The sequence below is a fragment of the Cucurbita moschata genome, unplaced genomic scaffold, assembly GCF_002738365.1.
Source record: "Cucurbita moschata cultivar Rifu unplaced genomic scaffold, Cmos_1.0 Cmo_Scf00026, whole genome shotgun sequence".
In the NCBI taxonomy this organism is placed as follows: Eukaryota; Viridiplantae; Streptophyta; class Magnoliopsida; order Cucurbitales; family Cucurbitaceae; genus Cucurbita; species Cucurbita moschata.
Window position 1 is genome coordinate 1,070,251 of NW_019268542.1, and position 18,206 is coordinate 1,088,456.

Sequence of the window (18,206 nt, forward strand, 5' to 3'; positions counted from 1 at the left end):
ATCTTTCCATTTTTAGGATGTAATTTGTTATTTAAATATCCCAATTAATGAGAAATGAGATCCATCGAGTCTTCAGCGCATACCTTCTCTCTCTGTTATTTTTCCGTTAGTTTCTTCTTCCAAGAGTATTCCTTCAACTTTTTCCTCAATGATTTCCTCCTTAGTCAAAACAATAGATCACATGTCCCCACCTTGCCAAGCTCGATCCTAGGGGGCTGAAGGTCGTCATCATCGGCTATGAACCAGGGAGCAAGGCGTACAGGCTCTATGATCTTGCGAGGGAGGGGGGCGAGCTCATGTGTTGCGCAACGTTGTTCGACGAGACCACCTTCTGGCGGTGGAACAACGTGACTGACGTAGACCAAACTCAAATCAATTTCTGCTACGCCCTCTGTACTTGGCACACCTACGCCAACACGAACCACAATTCCTGCTACGCCCCCTGAACCAGTGGAGTTTGCAATACTACGTACTGTGGACTTGACGTTGGATGTCGATCATGATGATGGTCTAGCGGCCAGGTACCGGAGGATTGAAGACCTACTAGGAGAAAGTGAACCACCATGACTGGTGGCGTGCGACCTCGAAGAAGAGGTGGTCGAACTGCATGCCATCAGGGTGGATGATTCGAACTCCTGTTTTTTTTAACTGAGGAGGAAATGTTAACGGAGAAAAAACCAAACGAAAAATCTTGGAAGAAAAAATAACGGAAAAATAACAGAGAAAGAGAGAAAGTATGTGCTAAAGACCCGATATCTGTTTGTCATTCAATTGGCATATTTAAATAACAATATATCCTCAAAATAGAAAAGAAAATGGCAACTGAATTAAAGTCATTCCACGACAGAATCCCACTAACTTTAATTGTGCGGTTAACTAAAAACTAAAAATAGGAATGATTTTCAGGGAGATTTTCAACCTAGGGATTTATCTACCAATCTTTTTTTTGGCTAAATCAGAACGGAATTTATGCTGGTTGAAGAGATAGCGTCCATCACTGAGAACAAAACGTGGAGTCTAGAGAACATGTCATTAGGACATCGAGCCATAGGGCTCAAATCGGTGTTCAAACTAAAGCGGAATGAAGAGAAAGAAGTTGTGAAGCACAAGGCCCGTCTCAGGGCGAAGGGCTACGTCTAGAAACAAAGAGTGAACTTCGAAGAGGTATTTGCGCCCGGTGGCAAGGTTGGAATCCATCCGCTTGTTGTTGGCGATCGCGGCACATTGCTCTTAGGAGGTCCACCACATGGACGTGAAGTCTGCTTTCCTCAACGGAGAGCTGAAGAAGACCGTTTGTTCGACAACCACCTGACTTCCTGGACAACAACAACCCCGGCAAGGTACTGCGCCTGCACAAGGCACTCTACAGGCGTCGACAAGCACCACGAGCTTGGAACGCAAAGCTCGACAATACCCTGTTGTCGCTGAAGTTCAAGCGTTGTGCCTCTAAGCATGGCATGTACACGCACGGTCACGACGAGCACCGCTGATCGTGGGAGTGTATGTCAATGATCTCATAATCACTGGAGGCGACATGGAAGTTCTTGGAAGATTCAAGCGGGAGATGTCAAAGAACTTCAAGATGAGCGATCTCGGCGTGCTCAGCTACTATCTCGACATTGAAGTGCAATAGAGTACTATCGGCTTCACCATCTGTCAAAGTGCGTACGCGAAGAAGCTGCTGGACACAACTAGGCTAGCGGACAGTAACCCTACAAGGACGCCAATGGACGCTCGGGTCCAGCTAAGGAAGGACGGAACTACGACGGCAGTCAACGCCACCAATTACCGTAGCATTGTAGGGAGTCTGCGCTATCTGGTAAACACATGTCCTGACCTCACTTATTTCATTGGATACGTGAGTAGGTTTATGGAAGCACCTAGGGAGGAGCCTCTCGTGGCTGTCAAGTGCATCCTCCGGTATGTGGCTGGAACTAGAGGCTGGGGTGTAAGATACTGTGCAGGGAGAGGAAACGAGAAGCTTGAGCTGGTCGGCTACAGTGATAGTGACATGGCCGGTGACGTTGATGATCGTAAGAGCAAAAGCGGGATGATTTACGTCCTCTCAAGCGACATGATCTGTTGGCAATCATCTAAACAAGAGCTAGTTGCTCTATTCTCTTGCGAAGCAGAGTACATCGCCGCTTAGATGACAGCCACACAGGGGATCTGGCTTGCGCAGCTGATGGAAGAACTCATCGGAAGAGAAGGTGATCCACCAATGCTATACGTGGACAACAAAGCTATTTTCGGGAGTGTAAATCGGGGGCTTATCAAGATTCCCTTCATCCGAACAGAGGAACAGCTTGGAGACATTTTCACCAAGTCTCTGGCACGGGTAAAATTTGAGGAACTCCGCTCAAAGATCGGAGTTCAATTAATAATGTAGATATACTACAACTTTTAGGAGGAGATTATTAGATAAAAGTCGGTGGTTTTTTATTTAGGTTATTCACCTTTTCCTTAAAATTAGTTAGCTGAATCTTTTTTTAGGTAATTTGAATTGAAGCATACATGTAGAGTGGAAGAGCATATTTTTAGCTGGCCATTTCGGGAGCAAGATTTATTGGCCATTTCTATCTTTTTAGAATTTAGTTTGTTTTAAATAGTTTATTAAATGAGAAACATTTGTACCATGTTTTCAACCAAGTCAAATCCCAAGCTCTCGTTCTCTTCCTATTTTTGTTATTTTCCTGTGTAGTTTTTTTTTTCTTCTAATAAATTTTCCTTCAGCTATTTCTCCTCCATCAACCGATTTCTTCTCACGCTCAACCAAAAGACATCAGTTCCCGCTCCTGTGGCTACACTGGACACTGTAAGGTTGATCCTTGCCCTCACAGTTTAACACGGGTGGGAGATCCATCACTTAGACGTCAAATCAACATTCCTATATGGTGACCTCCAAGAATAAGTATATGTTGCCTAACTAGAAGGGTTCGTCATCAGAGCCGAAGAGCACAAAGTGTGAAAGTTGTCAAAGGCCCACCGAGGGCATGAAACATATTTCTGGACAAGAGCTTAAAGAGTCTAAATTTCATGAAGTGCTCGCAAGAACAAGCAATGTATACAAGAAACAATGAGGCTGAAACACTCATAGTTGGCATGTACATTGATGACCTAAACGTCATTGGTACAAGTGTTGAAGGCATCAAAGAGTTCAAGCAACAAATGATGAAAGAATTGAGATGATTGATATTGGGTTACTCACGTACTACCTCGGTATTGAAGTAGATCAAAGGAAAGATTGCATCATGCTAAATCAATTGACCTATGCTAAGAAGTTGTTGCAGCAATTTAAGATGGCAGAGTGCAACCCGACCAAGTATCCCATGGAACAAAGTTACAACTCAAAAAAGATGCTGAAGGAAGCTTGGTGAATTTCACTAAGTATAGACTCATCATCGGAAGTCTAAGGTACTTGACTCATACTCATTCGGACGTTTCATATGTTGGAATAATGTGTAGATACATGGAAAAACCCACTATGATGCATCATCAAACGGTGAAACACATTCTCCGCTATGTGAAGGAACCCACAAGCTACAAAATGAAATATCAAAGAGGGTGAGGTCCTGAAGAACTAGTCGATTTTACCGATAGTGGTTTAGAAGGAGATATTGGTGATAGAAAAAGCACTGCAGGAACGACGTTTTATCTCAACGAAAATTTGATCTCTTGGCAATCTCAAAAGCAACGAATTGTTGCACTATCTTCTTGTGAGGCCGAGTTCATGGTAGCAACTGCGGCATTATGTCAAGCATTTTGATTGAAGATTTTGTTGAGCGAAGTGACTTGAAGTGAACTAAAGTCAGTAACTCTCTATGTCAGCAACAAATCTGAGATTGCACTAATGAAGAATCTGATATTTCGCAGATGCAGCAAATACATTGACAGTCCCTTCCACTTCATCCGTGAGTGTGTTGAGAAGAGACAAATCGTTGTGGAGTTCATTTGCACTATTGAGCAATGTGCAGATATTCTAACCAAGGCCCTAGGAAAGGTTAAGTTTGCAGAGATGCAGAAATTTCTGGGAGTGAAGAATCTCGAACAAAATCAAATTTATGGAGGAGATTGTAATCTAATAAACTTGAGCTAGTAGAACAAGTTACTAACTTATGTAATATCTTTAGGAGAATTGCTAGTAGACTCAGGAGAACAAGTTACTAATGTATAGAGTAACCTTAGGAGAAAGAGTAGTTGCCAAATTGTGGACCAAATTTTGTATTTGTGTACCAAGTTATGTGTTTTAATTAGGAAGATTGTTAGTGGTTCTTAACTTGAGCAGAAAGTTTAGGAAGTTAGATAGTGTTTTCTATACTATAAATACTAACGAGATGTATGCTCATTTCACACCAATACAACAAAAAAAGAGAATTGAAAAGGTAAGTGCATAAGATTACTTTGTTCCAAAATCACTCTCCCCTCACGTTTTTCCTTTGCTATGTTATGAAATAGATCCATTTTTTGTTGCGTAAAGGTCTGATGAGTAGATTTTAACGTAAAGGTCTGATGAGTAGATTTTAACTGTGTAGGATAATGAAGATGAACTACGTCCTCAACGCTGCCTCTAACCGTAATGTGTTTAGTTTCTTTTTTTGCCTTCTTTATTTCTCTCTCCTCTCCTAAACCATTGTAACTATTTTCCCGAATTTCGACAAATGATTGTGAATGATTGTGAATGTATGAAAGTCAATAGCAATTATTTTCTAGAATTTCGAGATTGTAGAAGTGTGTTACGTTTATTTATAATATACCATTTGGGACAATGGATTTATATACCATGGTGGTCACGTAAAGATTGTTAAAATCGTACGAGTTTCTAGATAACTAAATATTGTAGATTTGATAGTTTATGAGAGATCCATGGAGACACGTATCAAAACAGTTTTGGATAGTAAAAAATGATATATTATATTCTTTTTTACCCACGGTCAGAAAGAAAGGCATGCATTACATTATCTATGGTAATTTGTATGTATGGTATATGTGAATTGCATATTGCACGATAAAGAAGATGGATGATGCTATGTACTCTATTGATGATATATTTATCGACATTTGAGATTTTAGATAGTGAGTATACCAAATTTTAGGTACTAATGCTATTGCGTTTGTAATTGTTGATGTAAATAAATCAATGTTGATCCACATGTTCAAATCTAATACGAAAATGCAGGAGATAATGCACCAAAAATCAAGATTTTGGGAGAGATTTGCATTTAGCAAGGTAAACTCAAAGTTACATATGTATGTATTATACATACATATATACATCAATAAGTTTGATGCCAACCCCTACTAAAGACGGGTACGATTCAATTCAACATTGTGTTCGTTTGAATTTGATTGTGTCATAGCTCTATAATTCGGATTAGGTTTATCGTTGGATGAATTACATTGCTGATATTGACCTTAAAAAAGAAACAGTAGGGACATCTAGTACGTGAACGGCCAACCATGGCACTCTAAAAATAGAATAAGTTTTATCCATAGTCATTTGTTCCTCTTAAAAAAATCTACTAAATTCATTGAGTTGTTTCAAAGAATCAAAAGGGCCAGTTATTAATGGAATTCCTTGTTGGCTCTATGTAAAATACTCACTTGGACGAAAGCTTCCAAAAACATCCTAAGCTAAACCTGTGTTGACAAATAACCAACCTGCAATGAATAGAGAAGGTATAGTAATGCTATGAATGACCTAGTATCGAATATTGGTGATAATATCAGCAAAAGAACGTTCACCTGTGCTTCCAAACATGCCCATATCGTACCAATCCTTAAAAAAAATAATGGGTGTACATCATTTTGTGTCAATTTTTTAAAACTTAATCACGAAATCACTTCCATGGGAATATTTTTTAATAGCGGTAAAATGTTAACCAGAAAAAATGACATACCAATGAATATTTTTATAGTTTTTTTCTCGTACATTTAATGCCTTGGTTTGGATTCATATTAGTTAGTCACTAGAAATCACTTTTATTAGGTTTATATGTCAAGAAAAAATTCTTTGATTTGTTTATTAATTCGAGGCTAGTAATATTAATAATATTATATTTAATCTCTTTATAATAGTTATAATTTTAATTTATGATCGATGGCTCGGATAAAGTAATTTTTAGTATGAATGTCGTAAAAAATAAAAATATACTAGATATTATATGGAATTAATATTAATATCTTTAAAAACATAGATGTCACGTCTTTTATTAAATAAAAGAACAATAATTGGTTAGCTTAATTGGTTCGAATGTCAACTTAACATCACGTGGGGTCCCTCTTGGATAGGCTCACTCAATCCTCCTCGTCAAAAGTATTTGTGAAAAAATAAGAGGAAAACAGGCAGGGGAGAAACATAGACGGGTAAAACCGCGGAGGAAAATGGAAGAAAAGCATTATTATTTGTGCTGAATGAATATAATATTATAACCAACAATATTTGGATTGAATGATCCAAGCCACGTCAAATAATATTGACATATTTTTAATTTAAATTTTACTACCAAACACAATTTAGAATAAGTAAGAACGAATTCGAAGGATGAAAGAAAGAAAATTTGGAGCTAGATAGAACTTCGGCTAAGGGCAACCAAGTAAGTGGTCTTACTATCGGCTCAGTAGGAAAAAATGTCTTATGTATGATGACACGTGCCCAGTGGCCCTCGCACATGTCATTTATGTTTTATGTTATATGAGGATGATGAGATTATATGATGATGTGATGATATTATATGATGATGTGATGACGTTATATGATGATGGATGATGACGTAATGATGTTAGATGATGACGTGATGACGTTAGATGATGATGTGATGATGTGATGATGTTATATGATGATGTGATGACGTTATATGATGACGTGATGACATTAAATGATGATGTGATGATGTTAAATAATGATTTAATGACATATTGATGTGATGATTTTATATGATGATGTGATGATGTACATGATGTTGACATGATGATGATGATGCATGATATTACAATGATATGAGACTTATGATCAGTTTCAAAGACACAACCCTAGTTAATGTTAATGACGATAAATGTTTGAAGGTCAATGTTGCATGTTACCTAGAGTAATGTGTGAGCGAGGTATAGGGTTGTGTCATAAAGATGATTTAAAGATAAAAACTACAGGGACCTCATGCATTTTGTGTGTTCATATACATCGGGATACTTCTTTATCCATGATGATGAGTACGGACGCATACACTATGATGATGATGATCATGCCTCGCATAACACTCTTTGTCTGCTAACCTCCGGATATCGCTACGGACAGCTAGCTTGACTATAATGGGTCCAGGGGAGGTGCGAACCGCCTGGGGAGCCACACTGGCATGTGTGGGTCGTGTGTAAGAAAGTACTACACATCCAATTTTTTTCGGACTAGAAGTCTCCCCTATGATTGTTTTCAATGATAGATCCCTGAATCATGAGTTGCACGTGTTTACATTCACTAACTCTAATGGTGGGGTCATTTGCCAAGTATTTCTTAAAATAATTAAGCATTGTGATACTTCTTTTTTCTTTTTAGGTAAAAGCAATCCCAACACGCCTGAGTCGAGACCATGACACGTGCATAAGATAGTTGTACTTACTTTCTTAGACTTAGGTTAGAATAGAGTCTTTGTATTTTGTTGTACATATAAAAAAATTTGTATTTTGTTGTACATATAAAAGATTTTTCCGAACCATGGCAGTGTTTTAAGGTGGAATTTATGTTTATGAGGAAGTTTTAAATGTTTAATTTTATGAGGAATTTTTAAATGTTAGATTTACACGAGTATAGATGATGACGAATGTAGCTATTTGTACTATATAGATGATGACGAAGGTAGCTATTCTAAATAAGTACAAATTTAGGGTCGTTACAATGAATGTCTAGGTTCTTCATCGGTTTTGCGCGAGGAGCGCCTTGAGTCACTTTGGCCTATTTGAAAGGCCCTAAGGTAATACTCATACAGGAGACCCTTTCGTTCTAACGACGGTCGTACTCCATACCTAAATTATCATGTAAATAAATTAATACGGATCACCATGCTCAAATCTAATATGAAAATAATGTACGAAATAATAAACCAAAAATGAAGATTTTCGGAGTGATTTGCAATTAGTAATAGAAACTCAAAGTTATATAGGTATGTATACATATATATACATCAATAAGTTGGAGGCCAACATATTATCTTAGAATTAGTCATGAAACCACTCCAGGCATTGTAGTAGCATTCAAAAATAATAATTTCTCTAATTTTTTTATATAAACCGACAACCTTTGTTAGACGAACACGACTCTCCACAATAGTATGATAAGCTCTCATGGCTTTGCATTGGGGTTCCCAAAAGACCTCATCCCAATGGAGAGTGTATTCTTAGATTATAAACTCATGACCATTCCTTAAATTATCCAATGTGGGCAACACCTCCCCTCGAACAAAGTACACCTCCCCTTAATCGAGGCTTGACTCCTTTGGAGTCTTACAACACCTCCCCTCGAACAAAGTACGCCTCCCCTTAATCGAAGCTTGACTCCTTTGGAGTCTTACAACACCTCCCCTCGCACCTCCTCTCGAACAAAGTACGCCTCCCCTTAATCGAGGCTTGACTCCTTTGGAATCTTACAACACCTCCCCTCGAACAAAGTACGCCTCCCCTTAATTGAGGCTTGACTCCTTTGGAGTCTTAGTCATTTTTTACAGCCTTCGAGAGGAGGCTTAACTCCTTTTTCTTTTTGGAGTCCTTTGTTCGACATTCGAGAATTTGTCAATCTATTGGCACGATTAAGTTTTAGGGCATGGCTCTGATACCATGTTAGAAGAACACGACTCTCCACAATGGTATGATATTGTCCACTTTAAGCATAAGCTCTCATAGCTTTGCTTTGGGCTTCCCAAAAGGCCTCATCCCACTCGAGAGTGTATTCTTAAATTATAAATCCATGACAATTCCCTAAATTATCCAATGTGAGACACTTTCATCCCATATTAGTTAGCAACTAAAAATCACTTTTAAATTGGATAAATATAGGTAGTATTTGACAAAATTTATGTAACATCCTCCCTGGCAGGAATTGAAAACAGGTATCTTTGAAAAAAAGGGTCATTAATTGAAGAGATTGAAAACATTTGTTGACAACCATGCTACCTAATCATTCAATTCTGAATCCATGTTCCTTACGCGTAGGTCGAAGTTTTCTTAGCAAGAATCCATTTAATGTGTGACTTATGTTGGAGCCACCTCCGTCTTTGACTAAGCTGGAATCGACCTTATGAATAGTAATATTAATAATATTATATTTAATCTCTTTATAATGATTATAATTTTAAACTTAATTCATAGGTTACACCTTTTACTCGATACTAGAATCGACAATTAAAGCATCTAAGGTTATATTAATCGGGGATACACGATCGAATGAATTTTTTTTATTTGAAAATTGCACCTCTAAGAAGCGTAGATCTATTTCAATTATCGTTTTCTTTTGTTTCCTTTCTATTCCGAATACTGTGTCTTTCTACTAGGACAGATGGATGAATTCGTAAAGTAATTTATAGTACGAATGTAGTAAAAACAAAACTCATGACATAGAAATATACTAGAAATTTTATGGAGTTGATATTAATATTCTTAAAAACATATAGATGTCGTATCTCTCAGGAATAAAACAACAATAATATAGTTTATTACATAATTAATTTAAAGTTCTCCATTAGGACTTATTGCTGGGCAACTCGCATTATCATATCCTTCATCATTATCTACGATATCATCTTCTTCATCATTATTTGTGATATCTTCTTCATCATTATCTATGATATCATCGCTTTCAGCTCCTCTGCAACGATCGATCGGATTACAACCTCTTTGATATGGATTTGCAGGAGTCGTTTTACAAAGGTCAGGATGAGTTGGGCTACATACAAGATCACGGTTTTTTTTCAAAGGATCGTAATTGATGTAATGTGTTGCATTTGTTATCTCAATCATGTTAATGCTAACAAAGAGAACTACAATAAAAATAATCATGGTTCCCTTCGACATGATGATGATTGTCGATAACAAAAACTAACACAAAACTAAATTTTGAAATGATTTAATTGGAAATACTCTAGATGTATTTATATATATACAATTAGTTATTTTTAGGTTGTTGTGATTATTTTTATCACTTTAAAATCTAACCCATAAAAAACACGATTTAAATGGTAGGGTTAACATTTTGACAAGTTTGTAAGTTGGACCAAATGACAACCTTATTTTATGCTAACAATAAAGTTCTTATATTAGTTTTTTTTAAAAAATAATAATAAAATTATCTTTTTTAATCAAATTTGAAATTTTCTTGATGCTTAACCGCCCCTCAATAGATTTTGAGTCAGTCAAAAGTTGATATGATTTTTAGTAAATTATTTTTAAAAAACTGAAACTCATAATAAATGCAAAACTCCTATAGACATTAAAATGAAATTGATGTGAATAATTTATTGATAATCATATAGAGATCTCGTGATACAATATTTTATAAAATAAGAAAATATAGTCGAAAATTACTAGAGACAATACATGACTCAAAATTATTTCAAATATGAGACTTGTAGTCTCTTTAGAAGCAATATGAAAAGATAAAGTAACATGAATGAGCATAAAAATACTAACACTACAAGAATAATTGGATACAATAGCTTATGAAAAACGTTATCGTAGATCTTTTATAGCGTTTTTCGTACGTCGTGACAATCCATGTTAATCAAAGTTTGGGACATTTTAATAGCGTTTTTGTATAGCTATTGGAACCGCTCAAGTCCATCGCTAGTAGGTATTGTCCTGTTTAGCCCAAGCTGACTAGTAGATATTGTCTTCTTTGGACTTTTCTTTTCGAGTTTTCCCTCTCAAGGTTTTTAAAACGCGTCTACTAGGGGAGTTTCCACATTCTTATAAAGAATGGTTTGTTCCCCTCTTCAATTGATATGGGATCTTAATCCACTGCGAGCAGATATTGTCCTGAATGCTTCATTCCCTCTCTAACCAATGTAGGATCTTACAATTCACCCTCGTCAAGAGCCAAGCATCTTTGCTAGCACTTCTTTCTCTCTCAAATGGATGTGGGATCTCCCAACTATAATAAATGCTATAATAGAGCAAATATAGTTTACCTACAATACTATGAAAACCTTTCCTAGCATTGCTATAATATGTAAATATAATTAAAATATTATATTATCATTAACTTATAATAGCATTTTTTTCAAAGTTATAATATAGTATTTATACCATTAATCTTATGTTATAACAAATTTATTTAGTCAGTTGTAATTATTATAATTATTGTAATGCACGTTTGATAGCATGTTTTGGTCTGACCCGTATCCAGATCCAATGCAGCTGTTTCAGTGCAGATTGGTCCTACCTAGATCTGGATCCGACGCAGGTGGTTCGGTACGGATTGGTTCAACTCGAATCCGAATCCGATGGAGTCATTTTCCTCGCTAGATTTCCTACGATTTTTCATTTTTCATTTCTCTCTCCTCCGTACATCGTCTCCAATTTCCTTTCTCTTCCTTTTTCCTCTTCTATTCCTCTGTTGGTCTCACCTCTTTTCTCCCATGAGGTTTTGCAACTCGTTGACACCTAAAATGACAGATACATGAGGTTCTCAAAAACCTAAGACTCGGATCTTGTTTCTGATGAAGATAAACGTTGTTAAGGCATGAAATGTACCCCCTATGTACGTGTAGTCGTCGGCAATCTCTTTCGTGGTGTGGGTTGCTCATTCTCGATGTGGGTTCGTCGGTTTGGTCTCACTGAAAAAGTTTTTAGATTCTCTCTATCTCTTTCTCTCTGTGTTTCTCTTAAAGGTCAACTGTGAGGGTTGGTTGGAGCGTAGGTGTTTGTTGTCAGGTGAGCCATGGGGCGTGGAACGTGAGGCGTGCTTCTTCAAGCGCTGCCCAAGAATTCCAGCGCCTTGCCAGAATTCTTAGTGCTTTTGGTGACTGCACATGAATTTTTTTTATACATTAACCATTACATGATATACCCCTAAAAAAAAATTTCGTTCTCGAAAGTCTAAAACCCTTGTACCAATTCAGGGTATTTTTTTATCTCATCCTCCGGCTCCCACGTGGCTTCCTTAGTGTGATGGTTCCACCACAATATTTTGACCAAAGCAATCTCCGTGTTGCGTAGGGATTTCACTTCACGAACTAGAATTCTTATTGGCTTTTCATCATAACTTTAGTCTTCATTAAGCCGAAGGGGCTCGTAGAATACATTGTGTACACATGAGAGGGAGGGTGGTAAAACTAGTCTATACGCCACTGGACCATTCGCCTTGAGGATGTCGAAGGGTCCAATGAATTGAGGGCTAAGTTCTAAGCTCTTACGCCTTACATATGCATAGTTTTTCTGTCTACTTTGAGTGGTACGCATCATTGCTCTAATTTTCTGAATGACCTCATTGAAGACCCTAACAAACTCGGATCCTACCGATTCTCTATTGCCCACTTCATCCCAGCATAACGGGGATGGACTCCGTTTTCCATATAAGGCCTCAAATGGTGTCATCTCGATAGTTGCCTAGAAGCTGTAGTTTTATGAAAATTCCATCAGATGTAGTTTGGAATCCCAACTCCCTTTGAAGTCTAATACACAAGTGCATAGCATGTTCTCTAGGATTTGATTCAAACGCTCAGTTTGACCATGTGTTTGCGGGTGGAAGGTAGTGCTAAAGTCGAGGTGAGTTCCCAACACTTTTTGAAGTTTGCGCTAAAATGTCGACGTAAAGCGTGGGTCTCGATCCGACACTATCTACACTAGGACTCCATGCCATCTTACTATCTCTTTCATATATAGTTGGGCCCAGTTTTTGAATGTATATGTTGCTTTTCTTGGTAGGAAGTTTGTGGACTTTTGTCAATTTGTCGACAATTACCCAGATTACCTTATAGCCCTTCAACTTTTTGGGTGGTCCTACTATGAAGTCCATGGCTATATTTGTTGGAATAAACTTAAATTAAAAGGGTAGTTTTAATTTTTATTAATTTTAGCACGTTTTAAAACTGAGTCGTTAAAGGAAAAGGACAGAAGGAAAATTGAAAGGCCAAAACTATTTGAGGAATAGTGGGAATTATTTCTAGAGAATGATAGACACATGGGATAGCCAACCTATAAATGAGTTTGTTTTCGGTTGTAAAGAGGCAAGAGAGCAAGTACAGCAAGAAGAAAAAGCAGAAAGAGAAATTGCCTCATCTAAATACAGTGTAATAGAATAAGGGTTTTTCAGAATTCTTTGTCTCCTTGTCTCTCCCCTCTCGACATCTCCTTCACAATTTCGTGAGTGTTATTTTAACAAGTTAGTATTAGAGCGAGCTTTTATTTTCAACAAATTGGTATTAGAGCCGATGGCGAATATGATGGGACAAATGCCGCTACCACGATTAACGAAGACGAACTACGACAGTTGAAGCATCCAAATGAAAGCTCTTCTCGATTCTCAAGACGCATGGGAGGTGGTCGAAGAAGGTTTCGAAGAACCAGAGGATACCACGGATTATACGGCGGCGCAAAACAAGGTGCTAAAAGAATTGTGATCAAAGGATAAGGCAGCATTATACATGCTGTTCTGGGCTGTTGACGAGTTGGACTTTGAGAAGATTGCAAGGGCAACTACTTCAAAAGAAGCGTGGGACACTTTAGAAAAGGTGTTCAAAGGAACCGACCGAGTCAAGCAAGTGCGTCTCCAAACTTTGTTTGGCGAGTTGGAGAGCATGAAGATGAAGGAGTCAGAAAATGTATCTGACTATATTACACGCGTACAGACCATGGCAAATCAACTAAATCGAAACAGAGAAATGTTACCCGAGACGGGGGTTGTGGAGAAGATCTTGAGGTCATTAACCGACAACTTCGAGAATGTTGTATGTGCAATAGAAGAGTCAAAGGACGTAGAGACGTTCACAGCCGATGAGCTTGCCGGTTCTCTCGAGGCACACGAGCAACGTAATAAAAAGGAGGAGACACTCAATCAAGCGCTTCAGACTAAGGCATCATTAAAGGATGAAAAGGTACTCTACTGTCAAGATATTCAAGGTAGATGTCGCGGAAATGGTTTAGGCGGTCAAGACAACAGCAATGAAGAAATCTATAAGGAAAAGAGACAGTCGATCCAAGCAAATTGGTGTGGAAAAGGACGCAATCAAGGACGTGGTCAAGGATATAATTCCAACATCTAGTGTTACAAATGTCAAAAATATGGCCACTATGCAAATAATTGTAACTCCGACAAATGTTACAACTGTGGCAGAATGGGTCATTATGCAAGAGATTTTCGAGACGAGGAAAAGGTGGAAGAAATGATCAACCTAGCCTTGGATGACGCAACAAACGGAGGTATTCTCTTGATGGCCCAAAAATGAAGAGCTGAGCACAAGAGGACACGGTGGCGCGAAAGACGATGATGATAGTCGTGAGGCGGTGGAAACAGAAAAGGAAATTGCTGAGCTGAGTGAGATTTCCTCCTATTTCAAATAGGAGAAGGAAGAGAATGGAAAGGTAATCTTTGAACTTGTGAAGAAAGTTGAAGAAGGTGTGGAGAAAGAGAATGACTTGTTAATGGAGATTGATGCTCTAGTGGACGAGTTAGTGAGGGAGGAGAAAGATATAGAGATGCTGACTCAACAGAGAGACTCACTCGACGTGAACCTAAATTGAGTCCAACAGGAGGCAGTGAATTTACAACACACGATTGAGATACTCACTCATAATAAAACCAAAATTGAGGAAACAAAAATAGAAGTTGAAAATGTCGTTGTGGACTTGTGAAGGGAATTGAGTAAACTGAACGAAACTATGACATCTGAGTCGAGCGTGGCTGAGAACGAGAGAAATGAGAAGTTGGTGTCTCAAATGAGATGTTCTCGAGAAGCTTCAAATGAAGTCTCATCAGAAAACGAAAAAATCATGACTGAGCTCGAGAAAACGAAACCACGACTGAGCTCGAGAAAGCGAAAATGAAAACGACGCAGGTGGAATCATTAAATATAGCATTTAAGTTTATGGGGAGTTTTGTTGGAATAAACTGAAATGAAAAGGGTGGTTTTAATTTTTGTTAATTTTAGTAAGTTTTGAAGCTCATTCATTCAAGGAAAAAGGCAAAAGAAAAATTGAAAGGCCAATCACTATTTCAAGAAGAGTGGGAGTTATTGTAGGAATAGTGGGTTAGAAAAGATGTCATATGTCATAGCCATTTTTAGCCTTTAAAAACCTATGAATTAGTTTGTTTTACACCGTACAAAAGAGAGCAAGAAGAAAAAGCAGAAAGAGAAATGGTCTCATTTAGGTACAGTTTAATAAAAGAAGACTTTTCACAATTCTTTGTCTCCTTGTCTCTCCCCTCTCGACATCTCCTTCCCAGTTTCGTGAGTGTTATTTTAACAAGTTAGTATCAGAGTCGAGCTTTTATTTTCAACAACATTTTCCCACTTCTACTCCGAAATTCTCAAGGGTTGTAACATCCCCACCGTCTTTTGTTTGAGAGCTTTTACCTGTTGACATACTAGGAATTTGCTTACAAATTCTGCTACGTCCTTCTTCATGCTCCGCTATAAAAAAATGTTGTTTTAGATCTTGGTACATCTTAGTACAACTTGGATGCATAGCAATGGTGAGTTATGAGCTTCCATCAATATCTCCTTTCTTAATGCCTCTATTGTTGGGACACAAAGGCATCCTACAACCTAGATGCATAGCAAATGGCGAGTTATGAGCTTCCATAAATATCTCCTTTCTTAATTCCTCTATTGTTGGGACACAAAGGCATCTCTGACACATAAGTTCGTCATCTGAGGACTTTGAGAATTCATCCACACGATCTCTGCTAGCTGGCTCAAAATCTTATGTAGGTTAGGGTCCTCTTGTTGAAAATTAATAATTCTCTGTTTAAGTCTGGGTTGTACTATGAGTCGAGTCATATGTGCTATGACTCCTTCAGCCACTACAGTTACGTTAGCTTGTTCAAAAATTTTTATACTCGTACTTTGTTAGTAATGAGGGCCGACGAGTGTGCCATCTTTCGACTTAGGGCATCTGCGACCACGTTTGCCTTTCAAGGGTGGTATTGGATGTCTATATCGTAATCCTTCACGAGTTCTCCAACTACCTTAGTGGCCTAATGTTCAGCTCTTTCTAGGTGAAGAGTATTTCAAACTTTTGTGGAAGGTGTAAATTTAGATTTCTCTCCATACAAGTAGTGTCGCCAAATTTTTAATGAGAACACTATCACGGCCAACTCTAAGTCATGTGTAAGATAGTTTTTCTTGTATTCTTTTAATTGACGAGATGCGTATGCAACAACCTTGTCATGTTGCATCAACGCACATCCTAGTCCTTTCTTAGAAACATTACTATAGATCCCATACACTTTTGAACTCTCTTGTACCATGAGTACTGGGGCTGTCACCTATCTTTGTTTTAGGTCTTGGAAGCTTACCTCACACGCAACCCTCCACCTAAATGGGACACCCTTCTTCGTTTGCTGTGTAAGTGGTGAAGATATCTTAACAAAGTACTGCATGAATCTTCGATAGTTCCCTGCCAATCCTAGAAATCTTTGCACATTCGTAACTGTAGTTAGTTGTTCCAACACAGTAACCACTTTGATTTTGGTACGGTCTACGAAAATTTTCGTCCTTTGATACCACATGGCCTAAGAACGAGACTTATTGAAGCCAAAATTCGCAATTGGAGAACTTGGCATAAACTTGTTCTTATGCGGAATTTAACACTTAAAACATCATCTTTAAAATCATAATTTCAACATAAGCATAATTTCATCATTGAAAACACTACCATGATCTTACGTATTTGAACACATAATTTAGAAACAAAATTAACCATAGTAACAAATAATTCTGACCTAAGTCTAGGATAAAATGCTACTAGCCTATGCATGTGCCATGATCTCTGATTGTGATGTCGTCGTCAACCGTATAGGGACATCCTACCTTTACCTGAAAATGATGTAACACACAGTCTGAGTATTTCAAAGAATGCTCAGTAAGTGATCCCACTATTGGGTCGTGAAAATGCAAACACATGCAAGTCATGCTCAACGGACCTATCGTTAAAAACCATCATAGGTGTGGCCTTTAGTCCGAACTAAATTGGTTGTGTAGTAATTCTCTACACACGAACCACACATGCAAGCGTGAACCTCCAGGTGGTTCACACCCCCTCTGGACCCATCATAGTTGAACTAGCTGTCCGTAGCAACATCCGAAGGTCAACAGACCCTTGAGTATCATACGTGACATGATCACCATCATCATCGTAGCATACACGTTCGTACTCATCATCGTAAAAGGGAAAGTAACCCGATGTTTATGTACACACAGAGATGCCTAAAGCTCCTCTGGTTTCTCGTCTTTAAAACATCTTTATGACACAACCCTAGTTTCATCTGTACATTACCAATTCATCATCATTAATATTAACTAGTGTTGCGTCCTAGGAAAGTCATCATCATAATGCAATATGGCACTCAAAGCATGCTTCTCATCTTAATATGGAACATAACATCATATTAAGAAAATACATCACCTTACGTCGTCATGCTAGCATGCATCGTCATCATTATTCAACATCATCAATATCATAATCATCGTAAAGCATCAAAAGGCGTCATCATATAACTCATACACATCATCATACACCATACATCATACGTCATACATCATAAATCATCAGTAACGCATCATAAGCATAAAGCGTAAATAACATGGACAGGAGCCACTAGGCACATGTCATCACACATCATGTAACGACCCGGGAAAGAAAGGAAAATATATATATATATATATATATATATATACATATAATAAAAATAAATAAATAAAATAAGTAAAAAAAAAAAAAACTCAGTCGCCGGAAAACCCGCGAGTTTTCCGGCGACTGCCGAGTTTCGCGGAACCCACGCGAAACGACGACCACAACACGCCCACCCTCATGCTCATCTCTAATGCAGAATAAAACCTAAGCATGCTCATCTTTATTAGCGGAAAAATTTAAAACTTCAGAATACATTAAAACATTGGAAAACACTGTCGGACTTATGTGTTTCAAACATTGTGCTGGAGTTCAAAAAGATAAAATAAAACGATTACAAATTAATTAATATAAATGAATGAAATACAAACGCCCTA

General features: G+C 37.8%; 1 protein-coding gene across 1 annotated transcript; it reads right to left on the reverse strand.

The window, feature by feature from the left end:
• Window positions 1-9,692: 9,692 nt before the first annotated feature.
• LOC111462118 (protein RALF-like 9) lies at window positions 9,693-10,058 on the reverse strand. Its single transcript, XM_023105809.1, has one exon. The coding sequence runs from the start codon at window positions 10,051-10,053 to the stop codon at window positions 9,709-9,711; it is 345 nt and encodes a 114-aa protein (XP_022961577.1). The 5' UTR covers window positions 10,054-10,058; the 3' UTR covers window positions 9,693-9,708.
• Between the last annotated feature and the right edge of the window lie 8,148 nt (window positions 10,059-18,206).

Excerpts from the sequence above, each read along its gene's own strand:
- LOC111462118 (XM_023105809.1), bottom strand. The coding sequence starts at position 10,053 with ATGTCGAAGGGAACCATGATTATTTTTATTGTAGTTCTCTTTGTTAGC.